This window comes from Cardiocondyla obscurior, linkage group LG02, assembly GCF_019399895.1.
Source record: "Cardiocondyla obscurior isolate alpha-2009 linkage group LG02, Cobs3.1, whole genome shotgun sequence".
Classification (NCBI taxonomy): Eukaryota; Metazoa; Arthropoda; class Insecta; order Hymenoptera; family Formicidae; genus Cardiocondyla; species Cardiocondyla obscurior.
This window is the reverse complement of record NC_091865.1, coordinates 13,178,796-13,195,282: the sequence shown is the minus strand read 5'-3', so window position 1 is coordinate 13,195,282 and position 16,487 is coordinate 13,178,796. Positions and strand designations below refer to the sequence as shown.

General features: G+C 41.5%; 1 protein-coding gene and 1 long non-coding RNA gene across 4 annotated transcripts; one reads left to right on the top strand and one right to left on the bottom strand.

Moving 5' to 3' along the window:
• Positions 1 to 221: 221 nt before the first annotated feature.
• On the top strand, positions 222 to 1,402 carry LOC139113315 (uncharacterized). 3 transcript variants are annotated; one of them, XR_011547666.1, is made up of 4 exons: positions 222 to 329; positions 528 to 683; positions 761 to 970; positions 1,078 to 1,402. It is a non-coding gene; the product is annotated as an uncharacterized lncRNA (long non-coding RNA). The 3 variants fall into 3 exon arrangements; XR_011547667.1 differs by having other exon boundaries at positions 761 to 977; XR_011547668.1 differs by lacking the exon at positions 222 to 329 and adding an exon at positions 365 to 478.
• Positions 1,403 to 1,488: 86 nt separating this feature from the next.
• LOC139113314 (proton channel OtopLc) lies at positions 1,489 to 14,982 on the bottom strand. Its single transcript, XM_070674375.1, has 8 exons — positions 14,015 to 14,982; positions 5,589 to 5,811; positions 5,216 to 5,330; positions 4,448 to 4,676; positions 4,066 to 4,223; positions 3,468 to 3,684; positions 3,218 to 3,380; positions 1,489 to 3,058 (listed from the first exon to the last, which is right to left on the bottom strand). Exons 1-8 carry the CDS (start codon positions 14,925 to 14,927, stop codon positions 2,224 to 2,226), a joined length of 2,853 nt encoding a protein of 950 aa, XP_070530476.1. The 5' UTR covers positions 14,928 to 14,982; the 3' UTR covers positions 1,489 to 2,223.
• Positions 14,983 to 16,487: the final 1,505 nt, after the last annotated feature.

Sequence of the window (16,487 nt, the reverse complement as noted above, 5' to 3'; positions counted from 1 at the left end):
ATATATATATGTCACCATCGATTTTGGTAGTTTTGAAAAATTCCGTTTACCAAACGCTCCCGGCGCTACCGTCGCGAATACATCGATCTTTCTAACCTTTTTCGATGTATTTGCGGCGACGTTAGCGCCAGGAGCATTTGGTAGACGGATATTTGCGGAACTACCAAAATCGATTTTGATATATATATGTCACCATCGATTTTGGTAGTTCCAAAACATTCCGTTTACCAAATACTTTTAGCGCTACCGTCGCCGCAAATACATCAAGAGTTTAGAAAGATCGTTCTTGCTATTTATACGGATGTCAATTTACAACTCTCGAATCTAAAGTAATTAAAAAGTTTTTTTTCAAACGATTTCTAGTTTTTATTCTGTTTCTTTTTATTTTATTCAAGCCGTATGATGCTTATTTGATGTTGTGTTTGTATGGAGCTTTTGTTGTGCTTTGGTGCCAATAATTTATACATTTTTTTAACTTGTATGATATACATTTCTTTACATATATATATATACATTTATTTTTACAGAATGTAATAATATGCGACGGTAATTACGACGTAAAAGTTACGTATCTGTTTGTGGAAAATGCTCACGATCGAATTTTCATTCAGAGTGACATATTGAATGCAATTGAAGTTGAGGCATCTTGCCAAGTAACTCTGGACACTGCTGACGACGTGAAGGTATAGTATAGTATAGATCGACTAGGTGCCTGTTTCCTTATTAATACCGCTGACAAAGTATTTTGTGTATATGACAGGGTCAAAATTGTAGCAAAGATAGTAAACCAGAATTGAAAATAATGTTGGGATGTCTTGTATTAAAGTAATGTAGAAGAAGAGATTGTTTTTCAAGAGATAGTGAGTACAGGATGTATGCTGAATCGATTTGCGATCGAGAGAGGTTATTTCACAAAGATGAGCAATTGAAACTAGTCAGGAAACTAGAAGTACAATAAAAATTAATAAATGTAAGCAGTAAGTTTTTTTGCTTCTTGAAATTAAAAAAAATGCTATGCAAAATATGACTAATAATTTATTTTGTATGTTTTATATTTACAATGGAAATTTACTTAAGATAAAGATTGAGGAAACATCCATCAATATCAGAAGAAGAGAAAGAGTTTAGAATTTTATTGCAAAAGGAATGGAATAAATACAAAAATTAACAGCATTTCAATGCCATTTAGGCAACAGATTCCATTTCTTATTCTCAGCAAAAAGCACTTGACAAATTGAAAGTAGAATCAGAAGAACTACATCAAGAAACGATACAAGTAATTAATCATACTTATTTGTAAGAGTAATATTAATAAATACTCTGTAAAAACTTTGTACAATAATGTAATATAGGGTGGGACACCCTGTATGATTTAAATCATATAATACAAAATTTTAAAGGATTTCTCAGATGATACTGTTTTCCATTCTTATGTAAATTTTTATTCCCGTACGATTGACGGTAATTGTATAATTGCATTAGCTTCTCCTAATTTTGAGCATGTGCAAATTAGGGTGCCATGGCACTTTTCTGAAGGTCGACGCTCTTGTCTCTTCCTCGGGCGATTGATTATCTTCATTGGCCTCTTCTATCGATGCTCGCATAAAGTCGACACCGGCGGTGCTGAGTACTCGCCGGTGGCGCGCGGTACTCGTCCGAATACCAGCGTTCCATTCTCCAGGGTCGCTCAGTACCCGACGATGTCTTTTCTGGCAATTGCGATGACGGTGATGGTAGTGACGGTGGTGGTGATGATGATGATGACGATGCTGTTGAAATACTAGCGACCCGTCGCATTCCGGATTAGGTACCGAAAACACAGGATTCGGATCTAGGTACAGCCAGCTCGCGCTATCCACATAAGGAAGAAGATGCATCACGTCCAACGACAGCGAATTCGGGTGCCATTTTTTGTACGCGATTTCTTTGGCCGTCTTCCGTAGTCCGATCAGTCTCCCGGGATAGCGTGAATTTTGCGTGCCAGAATGCAGTCTGTTGCGTTTTATAAGTAAAAGAGAGACGTCAAGTTCATCAAAGATTATTTAAGATATATATATTAACAGTCATGAAAAAGTGATTGAAAACATGTTTCAATGTATACACAAAAATTATGTAAATAGCATCAAATATTACCGTAATTGCTCATTGATTGAACGGATAATTAAGAATACTAATACTTGTTCCAACGAACCTGCACGAGGGTCTGCATGAAATTTTGCATTGTCAGTTGAGAGGGTGTTCTCCTCGTGGCGTTCTGTAACACTTGTTCCACGCTTCCAGCAGCAATACGCAGCTGTGGAATCTATAAAAGATCAAGAGAGGCAATCCGATTCTAGATAATACGCCCCAGGCGAGAACGCCGAAGAATCGTAGCTGCAGCTCCTGCGACAGCCAGTTTTGCGTGATTACGGTATCGAAAGCCCAAAGCACGGCGTTACTAAACAACAGGAAAGTGATGACTTGACGGCCGGGTTTCGCCAGCATCTGGAAGCGTGTTATGCACGAGCGTCGAGATGTCTCGGCGATCAGCGTACTCTGTGCGAAGCACTGCACCAGTTGCAGGCCCGACATCGACAGCAGCATGATGTGCCTGGCCCGGGTGTCCTCGGTCTCGTCATGGTCCGTCATTGCCAGGGAACAAGCGCACACCACGATAGTAAAGACCGAGTAGAGCTGGACCCCGAAGAGCGACACGTTCGACAGAAGGCTGTCCAAGGCGGCAGGCGCTCGTGTTACCACCGAGATTTGGCGTACTTGGACGAGACCACTGGCCGTCATCAGACTGCTCAGGGTCAGGATGCCAATTAGAGTGCCGCATGTGAGCCACGACAGGGTAGCAGAAGGGAAGCTCTCGTCTTCTCGCACCACAAGGAAAATAAGGATCACAACGATGCCAGCGACCATGCAGAGAATACCTAGGAAGAGCCCTTTGCTCGAACCGTCACAGCCCACTCGAGTGTGGCTGCTCAGCTCTTTGCTGCCGTGAAACTTTTGCTTAATTAGTCGACTCCGACCGACGTTCTGACCCATCACGAACGTCACCGCCGCGGCGATCAAACTGAAAGATATTTCAAGATAAATAATCATTTGACCGTTCTTCTAATGTAGATCTTTACGTAAAAAAAAAAAAAAAATGCAAAGTTATATTATATATGGATTTAAACAAATCAATTAGATATTAAAACAATTTTTAGATTTCATCAAATGTATTATGTACCTAAATTGTACGATGAAGGGATACAAAAAAGGCATGCTTGAAGTCCACAGCTGTCCCAGGGTATTAGTATTTAAACATTCTTGCAGCGCGATCACTTGCGAGATCTGCTCATTCGAGACGGGCTGATACGGCTTAAAAGTGTTTCCCTTTCTCACAGAGTCATCTGAAATTAATCACACGATACAATTACTCTTGTAACTTGTACTTTTAAATTATTTATTCGTTGAAAAGTGAACGTAATATAATATACCTATGAGATCACGCGAGTGTCTCGTCAAGGATCCGGGAAATCCTCGAAGACTCAAGGGAGACATGGACGTTTGTTGCTCGTGTTGCGCTAAATGTACAAAGTAAGTCCATTCCTGCGCGGTATCCCAAATCACCAGACGTGCCCAGACCGCGACATTCGTAGCCGCGAGATGCGTGAAGCCGAATCTGGCTACAAGACCGAAGCGCTCCACGAGCACCTAAAAGTACAATATGAAAATTAATTCCAATTCTGTGAGAAAAATTGAAATAATAATGATTTGAGTTACAAATTAATTTTAATCAAATCTCGTCGAAATTATTGTACATACAATATATACATATACATATACATATGTACAATATATTGATGCCAAGATTAGTAGTAGTTGTTTCAACTTTGGCCTTTAATCTTTAAAAATGCTTCGCTCTGAAACGCGGAGTCCCTGTTAACGATCACATTAAACAATGGTAGACGTAGTCGATGCAACAGAGCGCAACGAAGAAACGCGTTCACGCATTGTCTTACCGCGAGCTCTCGCGGCACTCGACTCGGCGTAATATATTGTAATGTAATTAATTAACGAAAGACTGATGCTTGCCTGCGAGTTTACGAAGAGAAAGTGCATCTGCAAGAAGGTGAACAAGCCGTGGAGCACCGGATGCACAAAGACGACGTCGGTCAAGCACTCGGCACCCTGCATCATCGAGTGCATCGCCATTTCCAGACCGTTGAAGACCAACGTCGCTAAACCGAATACTGAAAATTCAGACAACGAAATATTAAAAAAATAATAGAAAACATTTCGCAATTCTTTCTTTAATTAAAGGAGCGAAATTTTGCAGCGACAGGAATTTTGAATAAAATTATATTTGTACAAATAGCATTTTTACGAGTGCAAGTTTTACAGGAGATATTAAAATTGTGTTATTCCAACAAGAATAAATATTCTTTGAGCGTGTTAACGTTAAGCTGTCTCTTACAGAGCGCGCCGACTCGTATGTAGAAACTGGTCGGTGACGTTCTAGCCCTGGAGATATGCGCTCGTTTTAACGATCCAAATCTAGTAAGCGACGCGCCACCGAGTTCCGCATCTCCAAGCCCATTGCCACCACTTCGGTTTAAGCTGCCGCAGCTGTCAACTAGCACCCATATGTAGATACCGATGATAACGGCAATGCTGCCCACGTAGAGGTACATGAGAAATATTCCCTACAAGATACAATTGCGAATCTTTGTCATAGAAATTAAATTATTAATTAAGGGAATACGATTTCGGGGTATCCTTGAATCATCCGGGGGGCAGAGCGAAAAATTAGTCGCATTGCGATCGAACCGGTTATCTCGAAACTCGCGCGACAACGTATGTAAATACTATTTCGTTAAACGTGGTGCCTCGATCTGTTTTATTTGCGTGAGTGAAAATTTCTCGCGGAGTCCTTTCCGACTTTTTGTATCGATATTATTACATTTTAACAGAAAATTAATAAAGTTGAAAAATATTATTAATTTTCTTGACAAGTTTTTAGTTCAAGGCCCCCCGTCCGATCGACACTCGGACTTTCCCCAGATTGTGTGAAGTAACGGTACGGTAATTCTAACAAAGTCTCCGGCATCGCAAACGTTACTTTCGAGACTCGGAGGCGTTGCACGTTAATCCGTGAGCACCCTCGCTTTCTTAGCGAATACGGTGATCCGTGATAAAGTAATTTATTTATGAAACCCGGTCGAGCGAGTTTCATCATTTATACCTGCAAGCTGAGCAGGGGTACGGGCGTGTCCATGACTTCGGCTAAGCACACCGCCAGCGTTAGCACGATGATCAATTCGCCGTACACGTTCGACAGGACCACCCATAACTGCGAGCTGTGTGTTGCGCAAAATTAAACATTGAAATTAAAAATTATCTCTTATCTTTTTCAAGTATTCAAGTTATAAAAGAAATAGCATTACTCGAAAATAGCATTACTTGTCATTTGGATAGAATTTTCATCATAGTCCATTTAATTCTAATAAACTTTAGTAATTACATGTAACGTCTACAATGTGTGTGTGATCATTTCGACATAGTATGTCGTCATATGTATTACATAATAGGAGAAAAAAAAGATAGGTATTTTTTACTATGGTTCCGAATGATCCAGGAGATCCTCAGGTGACCGGGTTCTCGCGAGGATCCTAGAGACCAGAGATCTGGTTGGCGGTGCCGTGGTGGATGCTTGCGCATGGTCCTCTTTGGTCCGGTCACCCCTGCTGGGGCCACCACTCGGCGCGCCCTCCACGGTGCCACCCGTTGTACTTCCGGTCTCGTTCAGGCTATCTTTGTCGTGCTGCTGCTCATTACTCCCTGCAACAACAAAAGAGAAGAGAAATGAAAGAAACGGCGCGTTCGCATATATTGGTATGTATATAGCATTCGGCCGCTGATACGCAGCAGCCGGAAAGAAGTGGAACCTTGGCTTCTTCTTGCCACTTTCTTTCTTTAGCCCGCCGGGTCGTCGGAGAAATGTGTGTAACTTTCGCTCAAAGTATTTATACGTCTATTTCTGCGGCGATAGCGCAGTGTGGTTGGTTAGGTACACACTCTGGATCTCCCAAGGAATACGCTGGGAAACTATTGTCAAGGCCTACAAGGCCCCATCAAGGAATCGTCACGTTTGACATCTGCCATTCCAATTTCTCTTCCGGTTAGCGCTCCTCGAGCGCGCCAGGTTCTCAAACGAGAAAGTTGTATTGTGCTACGTGACAATCTATTGAATAGCATATTAAAATCTACATTAATCTCTCATCAACGAGCACAAAGCGCACCATTTCTTCATTTTCATTCAATTCGAAAGTCTTGACAATTTTAATTTTCCTAATTTATTTTTCTTATATTTTTAACTTATTATTATCGTTATTGAGTGTGTCGTAACGTCTTATTTCTTTTTAAATTCGATTCTATCAATCGTCGCTTCTTGGCTTAATTAATTTAAGACATGCGGCGAGAACAATTTGCTCCATATCTTGGCATATCAAGCGAATAAAACACGTTCTTCTTATCTCTGTACAGAACGATCTTGTGACGATGATTGTCTATTGTACCGTCGTAATAGATAAAGCGCGACGCGCGCGCGCGCGCGCGCAAAGGAGAAGGCTTTGAAATAATTAAAACAGCTGGCACGCGAGTTTACTTAATTGCGTTAATATCGCACCTTTAATGATTTCTCGGGCATTCGCGGCACGACGTGTAGTAGCGCAGCTGGCGGCTACACACAATGATAGCCGTTCCACTGGGGTATTTTGCTGGAACGCGCGAAGCGTCTTCTAGTAAAAGTTCAGCGCTCTTCGGCGCGTTAAATAGTTGGTAATTACCACGAGTGTAATGCCGTGTAATTAATGACGAAACTGGCGAAACCAGCAAGTTTTTCAACATACGCGGTTTCGTTCAACTATTTATATCGTCATCATCATCATTATTATTATTATTATTATTATTATATCTTTTATAGGTATATATTGTTACACGAAAAAAAAAAAACGCTATTTATTCTTTTATAATCATATATAACCGACTGATCGAGAAATGGGTAAACTTACTTTTCGAAAACGATTATTGTGATCGATTATAGCTGCGGCAGTTTAATACAAGCTTTCAAACGTGTAATAAAAAAGTCATATATCGAAGCAACGATGAAATGAAGCTCTCGCGATTAACCACGCAAAGCCTCTAATCTCTCGATGATGCGCGATACCCGGCGCGTATTCATCCTCGAGATAGTTACTTAATGAACCTCAAAGAATCGCGATACTCTCTTACGGGCTTACGGGATCTCCGCGCAGGACGTATAATGAATCGCTCAAGAAAGCGCCGAGGAAGTATCGAGGCTAACATAAGTCATAAACAAGCGACGCTTCTTTGACGGCCTATTTGATCGACATCGAAATAGTGATCCGTAACGAGCAGGACATTGCAACAACGATTACGAGGCACCTAAGTGGCGGTTGTGCTCGAAACTATGTTAATAAGCTCCCCTTTGATTGCGTTCCGTTACTTCCGCGGGCCTCCTAGGCCTAGACACGCACACACGAGATGATTCCAGATGCGCACAGGGCAAACCGGACACTACAAATCAGATTGCTCAGTCAGATAAAATTTAGAATAAATTTATATGTATTATCTGATTAGTGGGATCACATTTAAGCATGTGGATATCGCAAACGCGCGCGCGTGCGTGCGTTCTTTCTCGGCATTGCTTGCACAATCCGCGCGTACCCGAGAAAAAGAAATGCAAATTGCTCGCGGCAACCGAGAAAGTCACGAGTCAAGTGTCAACGCGCGTGCGACAGCTGGCTCTAAATGCACCACTCGTTGCGCGATTAATGAGTTTCAAGATCACAGTGCGTCCCGGAACAGAGACATGTGCTTGATTCGCGGATGACGCGATGATGGTGCAGCGGCGGAAGCTGCAACAAAGAACGCCAGAAAAGATCGAAGAGGTGAAAGGTCTTGGGACGGGAGAATCAGCAGAGTACCCTGGACGGGGTGAGATTTCGCGATGAAAGATAAATACAAACGTCGAGATAAATGTAGGTACGCTTGATGATTGTCACGCGACGTTTACGAAGAAAGTTATTTTTCATTAAACTTATGTGTCATCCGTAAAGTTTCATTGCGTGTAAATTATTAAATTAATTATTTCACAAATACATACATACATACATACAAACATACATACATACATGCATACAATAATAATTAATTTAGATTACGTCTAGCGTTTCATCGTAATTTTATTGAGATGTATCCAGAACGCATTTAGTAGCTTAGCTAAGAAAAAAAAAAAAAAAACATTCTTTGAAGAAGGATACACGCAAAAATCATTTATACATATACAAGTGGCGCATCGAATCAATCCGTCGTGAATTACAAAATTAAACCGTGTAAAATCGATAAAAAAAAATCACGTGGTCGGAAAAGATCTACCGTAGCGCGATCCTAATGTCACGGAATCGGCGAAATTAGTATCATCACGTAGCGTAAATCACTATTTGCCGTTTTTCTGCGTTTCTATTCGCACCTGCAGCATATTACGACTCAATTGCGGAAATATTTCTTTCTTATCGGCTGATCAACGACGACGTTAATCGTCGCTTAATGGTGAATCCCGCAATGTCGAAGATTTTCACATTTTCTTCGAGAAGACCATATGGCGCTCGGAAAAAAATTGTGGGGTCTCGATGATATCGATGGATCGTATTATAAGTGCGTAATAAAAATTTAGGCATTCAATTTGGATTTTCTAAAAGCGAATTAAGAGACGAAACTCGATAGGATCGTACGTAACGTTGTATAGATGGGTATATCGATAATAAGAAACGTTTTTACAGGCAGATGTAAAGTCAATCACAGTCTAAACTTGAAGGATCACGAGGAACAGTTAGGCACGTCTGCGATATTACGGTACATTCACGACTTATAGCGTAAGTGTCCGGTACAAGTGTTTGCAACGTTAGCTGAAAAAAAAAAAGGTTTTTAGGTAGTATTTTAAACGATTGAAAATTCATATCGCAAGTTCAGGAGCTTTCGACTTTGAAATTTAATTATTCTCCATACTCGGATAATAGAAAGTCACCACGTTTGTCATTATTTTTTATAGGTATCTTACCAATTTATAAAATTTCTTTTAATTCAAGATTAAATTAAAATTTATTAGAGTTTTTATATTTACATAAAACAAATAAATAATAAACGTAGAATTTGAGCTAATTAAAAATCATTGAGATTAAAAAAGCATGATATAATTAATATACTGACGGGCAATCAACTCGGCAGTTTGAAAAAACTCGCTGAAGAAGGTGGTGCTGGGGGTAAAAATTTACCTGTACGGTCCCGTACACGTTCGTCCTGACGAGCTAAAGTCGCGGGGGATCGTCCATCACTTACTTAGCTTTCGCGAGGAGGATGCTGCGACCGAGTGACGGATAACGAGAAGTGCACGTGACGATAACACTGTACCAAGTGGCGCAACTCGGCTCGTCGGCCGCGCTCCCGATCAAGTATTTCTTTCGGGGATATCGAACGGTTGGCGACCGGCAGGCAGGCAGGTAGTGGTAGCGAATCGGACGGTGACGATGCGATTTTCTCGTAGCCTCGTTTCCCAGCATCCGTCAACGCGTTGTACGTATAGGACCCGTGCGATAAAAAAAAATTTTCCTACCCGTCGAGAATTGCTGCATTTAGCTGAAAAGGTTGTTGCAAAAATCGTGAATCTGATTAGAAGCGCATATCAATCAGATTAACAATTTTTCCAACAGTTGCAAAGCAGGTTTTTCTCGCTAAATGTGGCCAATGTCGGCGGGAGATCGCCTTCTAAATCGAACCATTATCTAGATTCCGCTATTCTACGTGACTCACTTATGACTCTCATGCGTGCTTCCATACGTTCGACGGAGGTGATTTGGATGAAAGATTGCGAAAAAAAAAAACCTTTGCGAGAAGAAGAAGAAGAACTTTCGTCGACTTGAAAGTACCGTGCCAGTTTCCTTGTTGAATACATTTCAATATATTTTGCTCTTCTAAATTTAACTTTTAAAGGCTTAATCCGGAGAATGTATGATGAAATTTCGTCCGGCAACTGTAACTGTTACACTTTCTCGGTCTGTTATCGAAAAATCAGTCATTATGTCGAATATGTATACCTACAGACGAAAATATGACGTCCTAAGTGGGAATTGTCTGAATTTTGATGCAAATTGGAAGCATGCAGCAAATGATGCGTTTATAATTTACATTATATATTAATATCACACACACGACGATATCCAAGTACGAAATATAAATTTTGCCAGGTAGCTTGTAAAAAGATTGCAATTAATATTAAAGCAATTTTATGGTGGAAACCTGTATCCCATTCTGGACATAAAGATAAAGATCGGTGAAAGAGACATACGGGCACCAGATGAAAAAAGCAGTTTCTTCACCAAATTTCATAAATTCTCACGTGTGCCGTGCCACTTTCGTCGTTCGCTCCACATTCCTGCATGTGACATTTCACTCTGATAACACGAAAACGTGCATTTTTTTTTTACGCGAGATTTATTACACGTAATACTCGATTAGCCCGCATCATTCATTGCAAGATGCAATTTGTGTTTTTAATCGGCAACCTAACCACTTCCTTGTAATCTTAATTTTTCCTTCGCCGTTATTAGTATATTAATTATTTTGTTTTATAACGTATATTAAATTTTCCCTACGGAAAACACTTTGCTCATTTTATCGTCTTTTCAGTCACGAACCGCGAACCGCGAACCGCGAACCGCTTGCTGATCGGTTATTATGCAACGTAGGCTCGATTATAGACGTTTTAATTTTTTTGTTTCTTTTTCTTCTGTTTATTTTATTTTTTTCTATGTGGGTTGAAAGACTGCAGCGAATACTCTGACCGTTTCACGCGAGCTGCGTAAAGTCGTCGATGAGAAACGTAGATTGCAAAAATAAGCACGCGTAGCAGCTTGATCATGTTATAACGGGATCGTTTACAAGCCGCAGAAACACACAAGTTTCGACGATTAAGATGCATTATCTGAGAAATATTATTAACGTGGAAATTGCGAAAAAAAAAAAAAAGACAAACGTGTAATCGAACCTGCAAGATCACAGTATCGAGCGATTAATAAAGTAACGTAAAAATAAATCTTTAACAAACTTTTCCGAAACCAATAGAAACTATTGCAACAACATTCTGTGTTTGTCGGGGTCTTTTCTCTTCAACTCTTCTATGTTCTTTTTTATTATGATTTTAATAATTTAGTTTTGTCTGACAACCTGCAAATCTACTAGCACGTGTATACCGTCGTTACTCGCGGCAGCGCATTCGTAACGATCGTCGACGAATCGCTCAGCGAGAAAACATCTGCGTCGAAAAATCGGAGCCTCATGACTATCCAAAGAAAAGGCACGTGCGCGTATTTTCGCGAAGGCGCGCAATTGCGGCTTCGCTCTGTGCGCTGGCACCGCGCGCGGATGTTGCGAGAAAAGTGGCTAACTGTATAGAGAAACGACGGGTATTCGGCGACGCAGCTGCATCATCTAACTGCGGAGAATCAGTTATGTGTAACAGTGACTGAGGGCTGTCAGGAGGCTTTTAGTAACGGTGGCGTCATATGGCTGACAGATCGATGCTGCGTGACGATTAATGGACCCGGAGAGTGGAACACGAAAGTAAGTTACGGCGGCCGGAAGTAATCCCGTCGCGCCGTGAGATAATTAGCTAATTTGTCCGTAACAAGACCTCTCATTTGTATATTCTCTTATCTCCACGCGGCGCGCCGCCAGTGAAAGGACTGCAAAGTACGTGGCCACATATATATTATTAAATAAGCTACTAACTCGTAAGCAATTGAGTGCTTAATAGAGATCTAATTTTTCTTAATTTTTCTTAAATTTAATTACGCTGCGCAAAGTGATGTCGGAAATGACCAAATGAAATGTTTATTCGCGTTTCTTTCGTTCTCACGTCGCTTCTGTGTGCCGGAAACTCGCCTGATAATCGCTAAAAGTAAGTAGGTACCTAATTTTTATTTTCTTTTTAAAATCTCTTGTCAAATTGTTACACAGGTGCATTGTATATATATATATATATATATATATATATGTTTTTTAAGGTAAGGTTTTTCTCATGAACGGCGCGACGAAGGAGAAAACGATTCACGGCCACGGTAGAATGGCCTGAAAAGTTATGTGCAAGAATAATAGAGGTCTTTTCTCCGCGCACGATTTTTACGCCTCCGGAGCCATTGGGAAGAATCACGAAGATCTGCCACGAGAATTAAGACAATGGGGGAGCGCCTCCAGCGGTGTTATATCATTTATTTGGTATTCCCGTTTAATTCCGATGGAATAACTCATGCCTGCTGCTCGCTATGCATGCTTTCTAATCTCCTTGATGCAAATCTACATCCGCTCAAATGCAACGCGTCCGGGGAGACTTGGCGCGTGCAGGAGGAAAAAAAACGCACAACCAGTCGACCAGGAAACGATGGAACGTGCGCGAATAAGAGTAAGAGTCGCGGGATTTAAAATCGCGACACTGGATGTTAAATGACGATCTCTCAGGACGGTAAAAGGTGTGTAAAAATGGTGAAAGTCACGAATGGCCGTACTCCACTCATGTGATATGTTCTACCGTGGTTATGGCGCGCCGAAGAATACACCATATCGAACGAACATGTAATGAGAGGTCTTTCGAAAGAAAGCAACAACGAACTGTACGTCACTAGAAAGCTGCGTGTGATCCTCATTTAAACTCTCGAACGGTGAGAGATACTTGAAGAATGTCATAAACCGCTATTGGCTTTTTGACATAGCTGGAGGGGGTCAATCTATCCGCGTGCTCTTGCACAGAACAAGGAAAATGTATGTCATTTGTCTGAATATTGCTACTTGAAAGTTTAAATCAAAAATTATCAACAAAGACAAATTAATATTACCAATAATAAGAGAATTGAAATTTAAATAAATTGCCGAAAGGTCCAACTTTCCTATTTTGGTTGAACGAGCTTTTTGAGCGTATTGCCGACGCGAGATGCCATCCCGTTCGTCCTCTTCCGGAGTTGCTCAAGGTTCGAGTCGGTCCGTAAAGTCTAATTTTAGAATCCGCGCAAGACAATTCACCGTTGCTCGGAGAAGGCAGACGGGATTGTGATAGACAAGCAGGTGCATAGAAATGCAATTCTCAGTCGAATGTTGACCTTATCGTTGCCTCATAAACCATACTCTGCACGTATCGAGACGCCGACTGCGTGTGCGTGTGCGTGTGCGTGCGCGTGTGCGAGTGCGTATACGCAGGGTACCATCTACCGCTACGCGAGTCTATTTTGCTGGACAATACCGTAAGACACGTGTCGCTTCGCATACTAAATGCAGACGACATACTTTGCCGAATTATACACCGTTGTCGTCCACTTGACACCACCACTCTGTACGCGGCCTATTACGACGCGCGATTATAATTTTCAAGTGGACAAGTCGCGGCCGAGGAGAGCGCTGGCGAAGAAAGCAGCCACGTCAATTTGTGGCCGCTCATCGTTAAGCAAATTAATTAATTGTTTTCGAGATACCATGGGATCTATTTTAATTAATAATAATAATTAAAACTTGTCTATTAAAACTTGGAAAATTTTACATAACTCTTTAATTTAATAAAAATTGCGAAAGGATGTACGTTGTTACGTGTCTTGTCGCTATAGTTTTTGCATTATCAAAAGAGACGACACATTTATAAAAGTGAGGATTAATCATTTGCTAGAACTTTTTAAAATATTTGACAAAGTTGATGAGAATTTCGTGAATCTTTGCATATGCATTTGTAAATAATTCAACTTTCCTGCCGAGTGCGACCTGGGCATTTAAAAAGTAAATTATTTTAATAGAAATCATTTTATCGTACCTACTTGTACATTTCATATTGTTTGATATCGTCAGTCAAGTTGATACTTGTCAAGTTATAAAAAATTCTCAAAGTATAATCCTGCGAGAGATGAACGTAAGAGATTTTTTTTCTCACCCCATTTCTCGACGACCATTGGAAGCACGGATGTCGTATCCGGGACGTCCACTGCACGCTCCTCTTTGCCAGGTAGAATCCCCTCGACGCAATCCGAGCTACTGATTTTTGTAATCGACCACCGTTCATTCTTCCAATCGCCATTCTCCTTCTTGCCGATATCCGTTTTCGTATCCCGAAAATTCATGAGACCTGGCATATCCGGCACCAGGGTTTTCTCATCAAGGTCCTCTCGGATCTTCCACTTGGCCCTTTGACGGTGCTCGTCTTCCGGGACCTTTTCAGAGCACCCGGGGTCCCCCACTACTTCTTCAACGAGCTCTTCCTCCTGCAGCATGTATTCTCTCCTCTCGTTTGGGTTCGTGTAGACTCTGTAAGGCCCGACGAGGCCCACTACCCCTCGAGGCAGCGCCACCGAGTTCTCGTGATCGGGCCAGGTGGTGCTCTCGTCCTCGGCATGATCGTAATACATTTCCGGTCTAGTCGTATCGCGTTGGTTGAACGCGTCTACCCGCTGACTCTCGGGGTTTTCGTCAGAGTCGACAGGATCGTTCGCTTCGCGGGACCTTCCCAGCAGCCGTACTTTCCTCGGTTTTCTCACCACGCTGTAGAGAGGGTTCTCGTTCTCGTTCTCGAAAATCGGTGGCATTTGATTTTCAGGGGGTGGCCAGCCTCGCTGCTCGTCTTTCAGCTTCCGGTTTCCTTTGTTCTTCACCGCGCTAATCACCACGATCTTGCCAATGATCCCGGGAGGTAAACTTTTGCCCGCGTCGCTATCGAGAACGTTATAGATCGGCTCCCGCGTCGCCGTTTCGATCCATTTTGGTCGTTTGAAATGTTTCAAACTACCACCGATGCTCGATGATTTTCCGTCGACCGTCGCCGTGGAAATGTCTGTTAACTCGGCCACCATCCTGACGAATTCTTCGTGTCCAACGGGGACAACGTGCCGGATGTCACGCGTCCATCGATTCGAGATCGGAGTACCGTATTAAAAGTGACGCGAGATTGATAATCGATGATTTGCCACGTGTAAAGAATAACGTTTGGCACGGCAAATTCTTAACGCCTGATGTGAACGCAACGGAACCCCAACTTTCGGCACTTTCGCGAAAAATGTCGGTTTAATTTTTTTAATTTAATAAATAAATCTTTAATTACAAGAGTCTCTTCTTCATTTTAATTTCCGGTCGTTAGTTCCATTTCTCTTGCGCTCGTAGATTTTCCGTACGGATCGTAGATCTTTCTCAAGATTTAATTTTCAAGATTATCGCTCACCTTTAATTTATCCCGAAAATGTATAATAAAGTAATGTATAATAAAAGTAATCGATGATGTCTTGGCGCCTTAGCTTGTCGTCTTAGCTCGCAAACATTATACACGAAATATTTGTGGATAACTCTTCAGTTCCGAAAATCACTTTCTTATCTCAATTATTATTATTATGTTATTCAACTGTTGGCGTCTTTTTCTTTTATTAACGTTTCAAGGCTCGCTGTTTAATCCAAGAGCACCGAGTACCCCGGCACGCACGCAAAAGGCAAATGGTGGCACTCGGCTACTTTAGTTTTAACGAAGAAGAAGAAGAATACCGTCGTCTCGGTGGTGGTTGACGGTCGTCGGGGTCGATGAGATGGATGTAGCTCTCATTCGTGACCAGGTTCGCGAAATAGAAAATCTTACTTATTCTTCACGACGTTTGTCGACTTTCTACATTCTCGTTCGATACGGCGTACGATATAATATACATACGGAGGATTCAAATCCATGGACAATTCGAATCGGCAAATTAATCTCAATCGGGAGCTAACTCCGAAGTCTCTTATCGCACATCAGCCAATTCTTATCTTCCGTTACGTTTTTTCAAAACTCTGCACGAAGCGAACCCGGAAGTATTTATTAGTAAAAAAAAGTATTGGGACGAAAAGTTACAAGTATTTAAATTATGTAAATTAAAAAGAATTGTTCTCGCCCTTTCCCCCCCCCCATTCTCTGACAGATTATACAATGATTTTGTAATTGTTAATGTAAATCTTTCGGTAGAGTTAACCCTCGCAACAGGTACATTTTTTTAAGACGACTCGGGATGTTTTTTTTTTTTTTTAACACAAAAAAAGAATAATGAGTATAATAATTACGTTTATACATATTAAATTCCTATCTTAAACAATTGGAGGGTGACGCGTAAATTAGCTGTTAATTATTACCGCTTAAAACCGACGCTGATTAGTTTTCTCTAGCTTGGAACAACTAATTTACGCGTTACACCAATTTTTAAAGATAGGACGAGAGTAACGGATGGGTAGCAGCGGAGGGCGAGGGAGAGCTATCGCGAGCCTACGTGTCGCACGCCAAGTATATTCCCACTCTCGCTTTATCCTTCTTTAGCGGTCGCGCGAAGCACACATACGCCCTACACAGCAGCAGCAGCAGCAGCAGCAGCAGCAGCAGCCACCGCCACCGCCACGTGTCC

What these genes read in the sequence shown, in the direction of transcription:
- LOC139113314 (XM_070674375.1), bottom strand. Translation starts at nt 14,927, where the DNA reads ATGGTGGCCGAGTTAACAGACATTTCCACGGCGACGGTCGACGGAAAA. An exon ending in TACCCCTGCTCAGCTTGCAG is followed by an intron (nt 4,677 to 5,215) that starts GTATAAATGATG and finishes TGTATCTTGTAG; the next exon opens with GGAATATTTCTCATGTACCT. An exon ending in CCCTTCATCGTACAATTTAG is followed by an intron (nt 3,059 to 3,217) that starts GTACATAATACA and finishes AATATCTTTCAG; the next exon opens with TTTGATCGCCGCGGCGGTGA.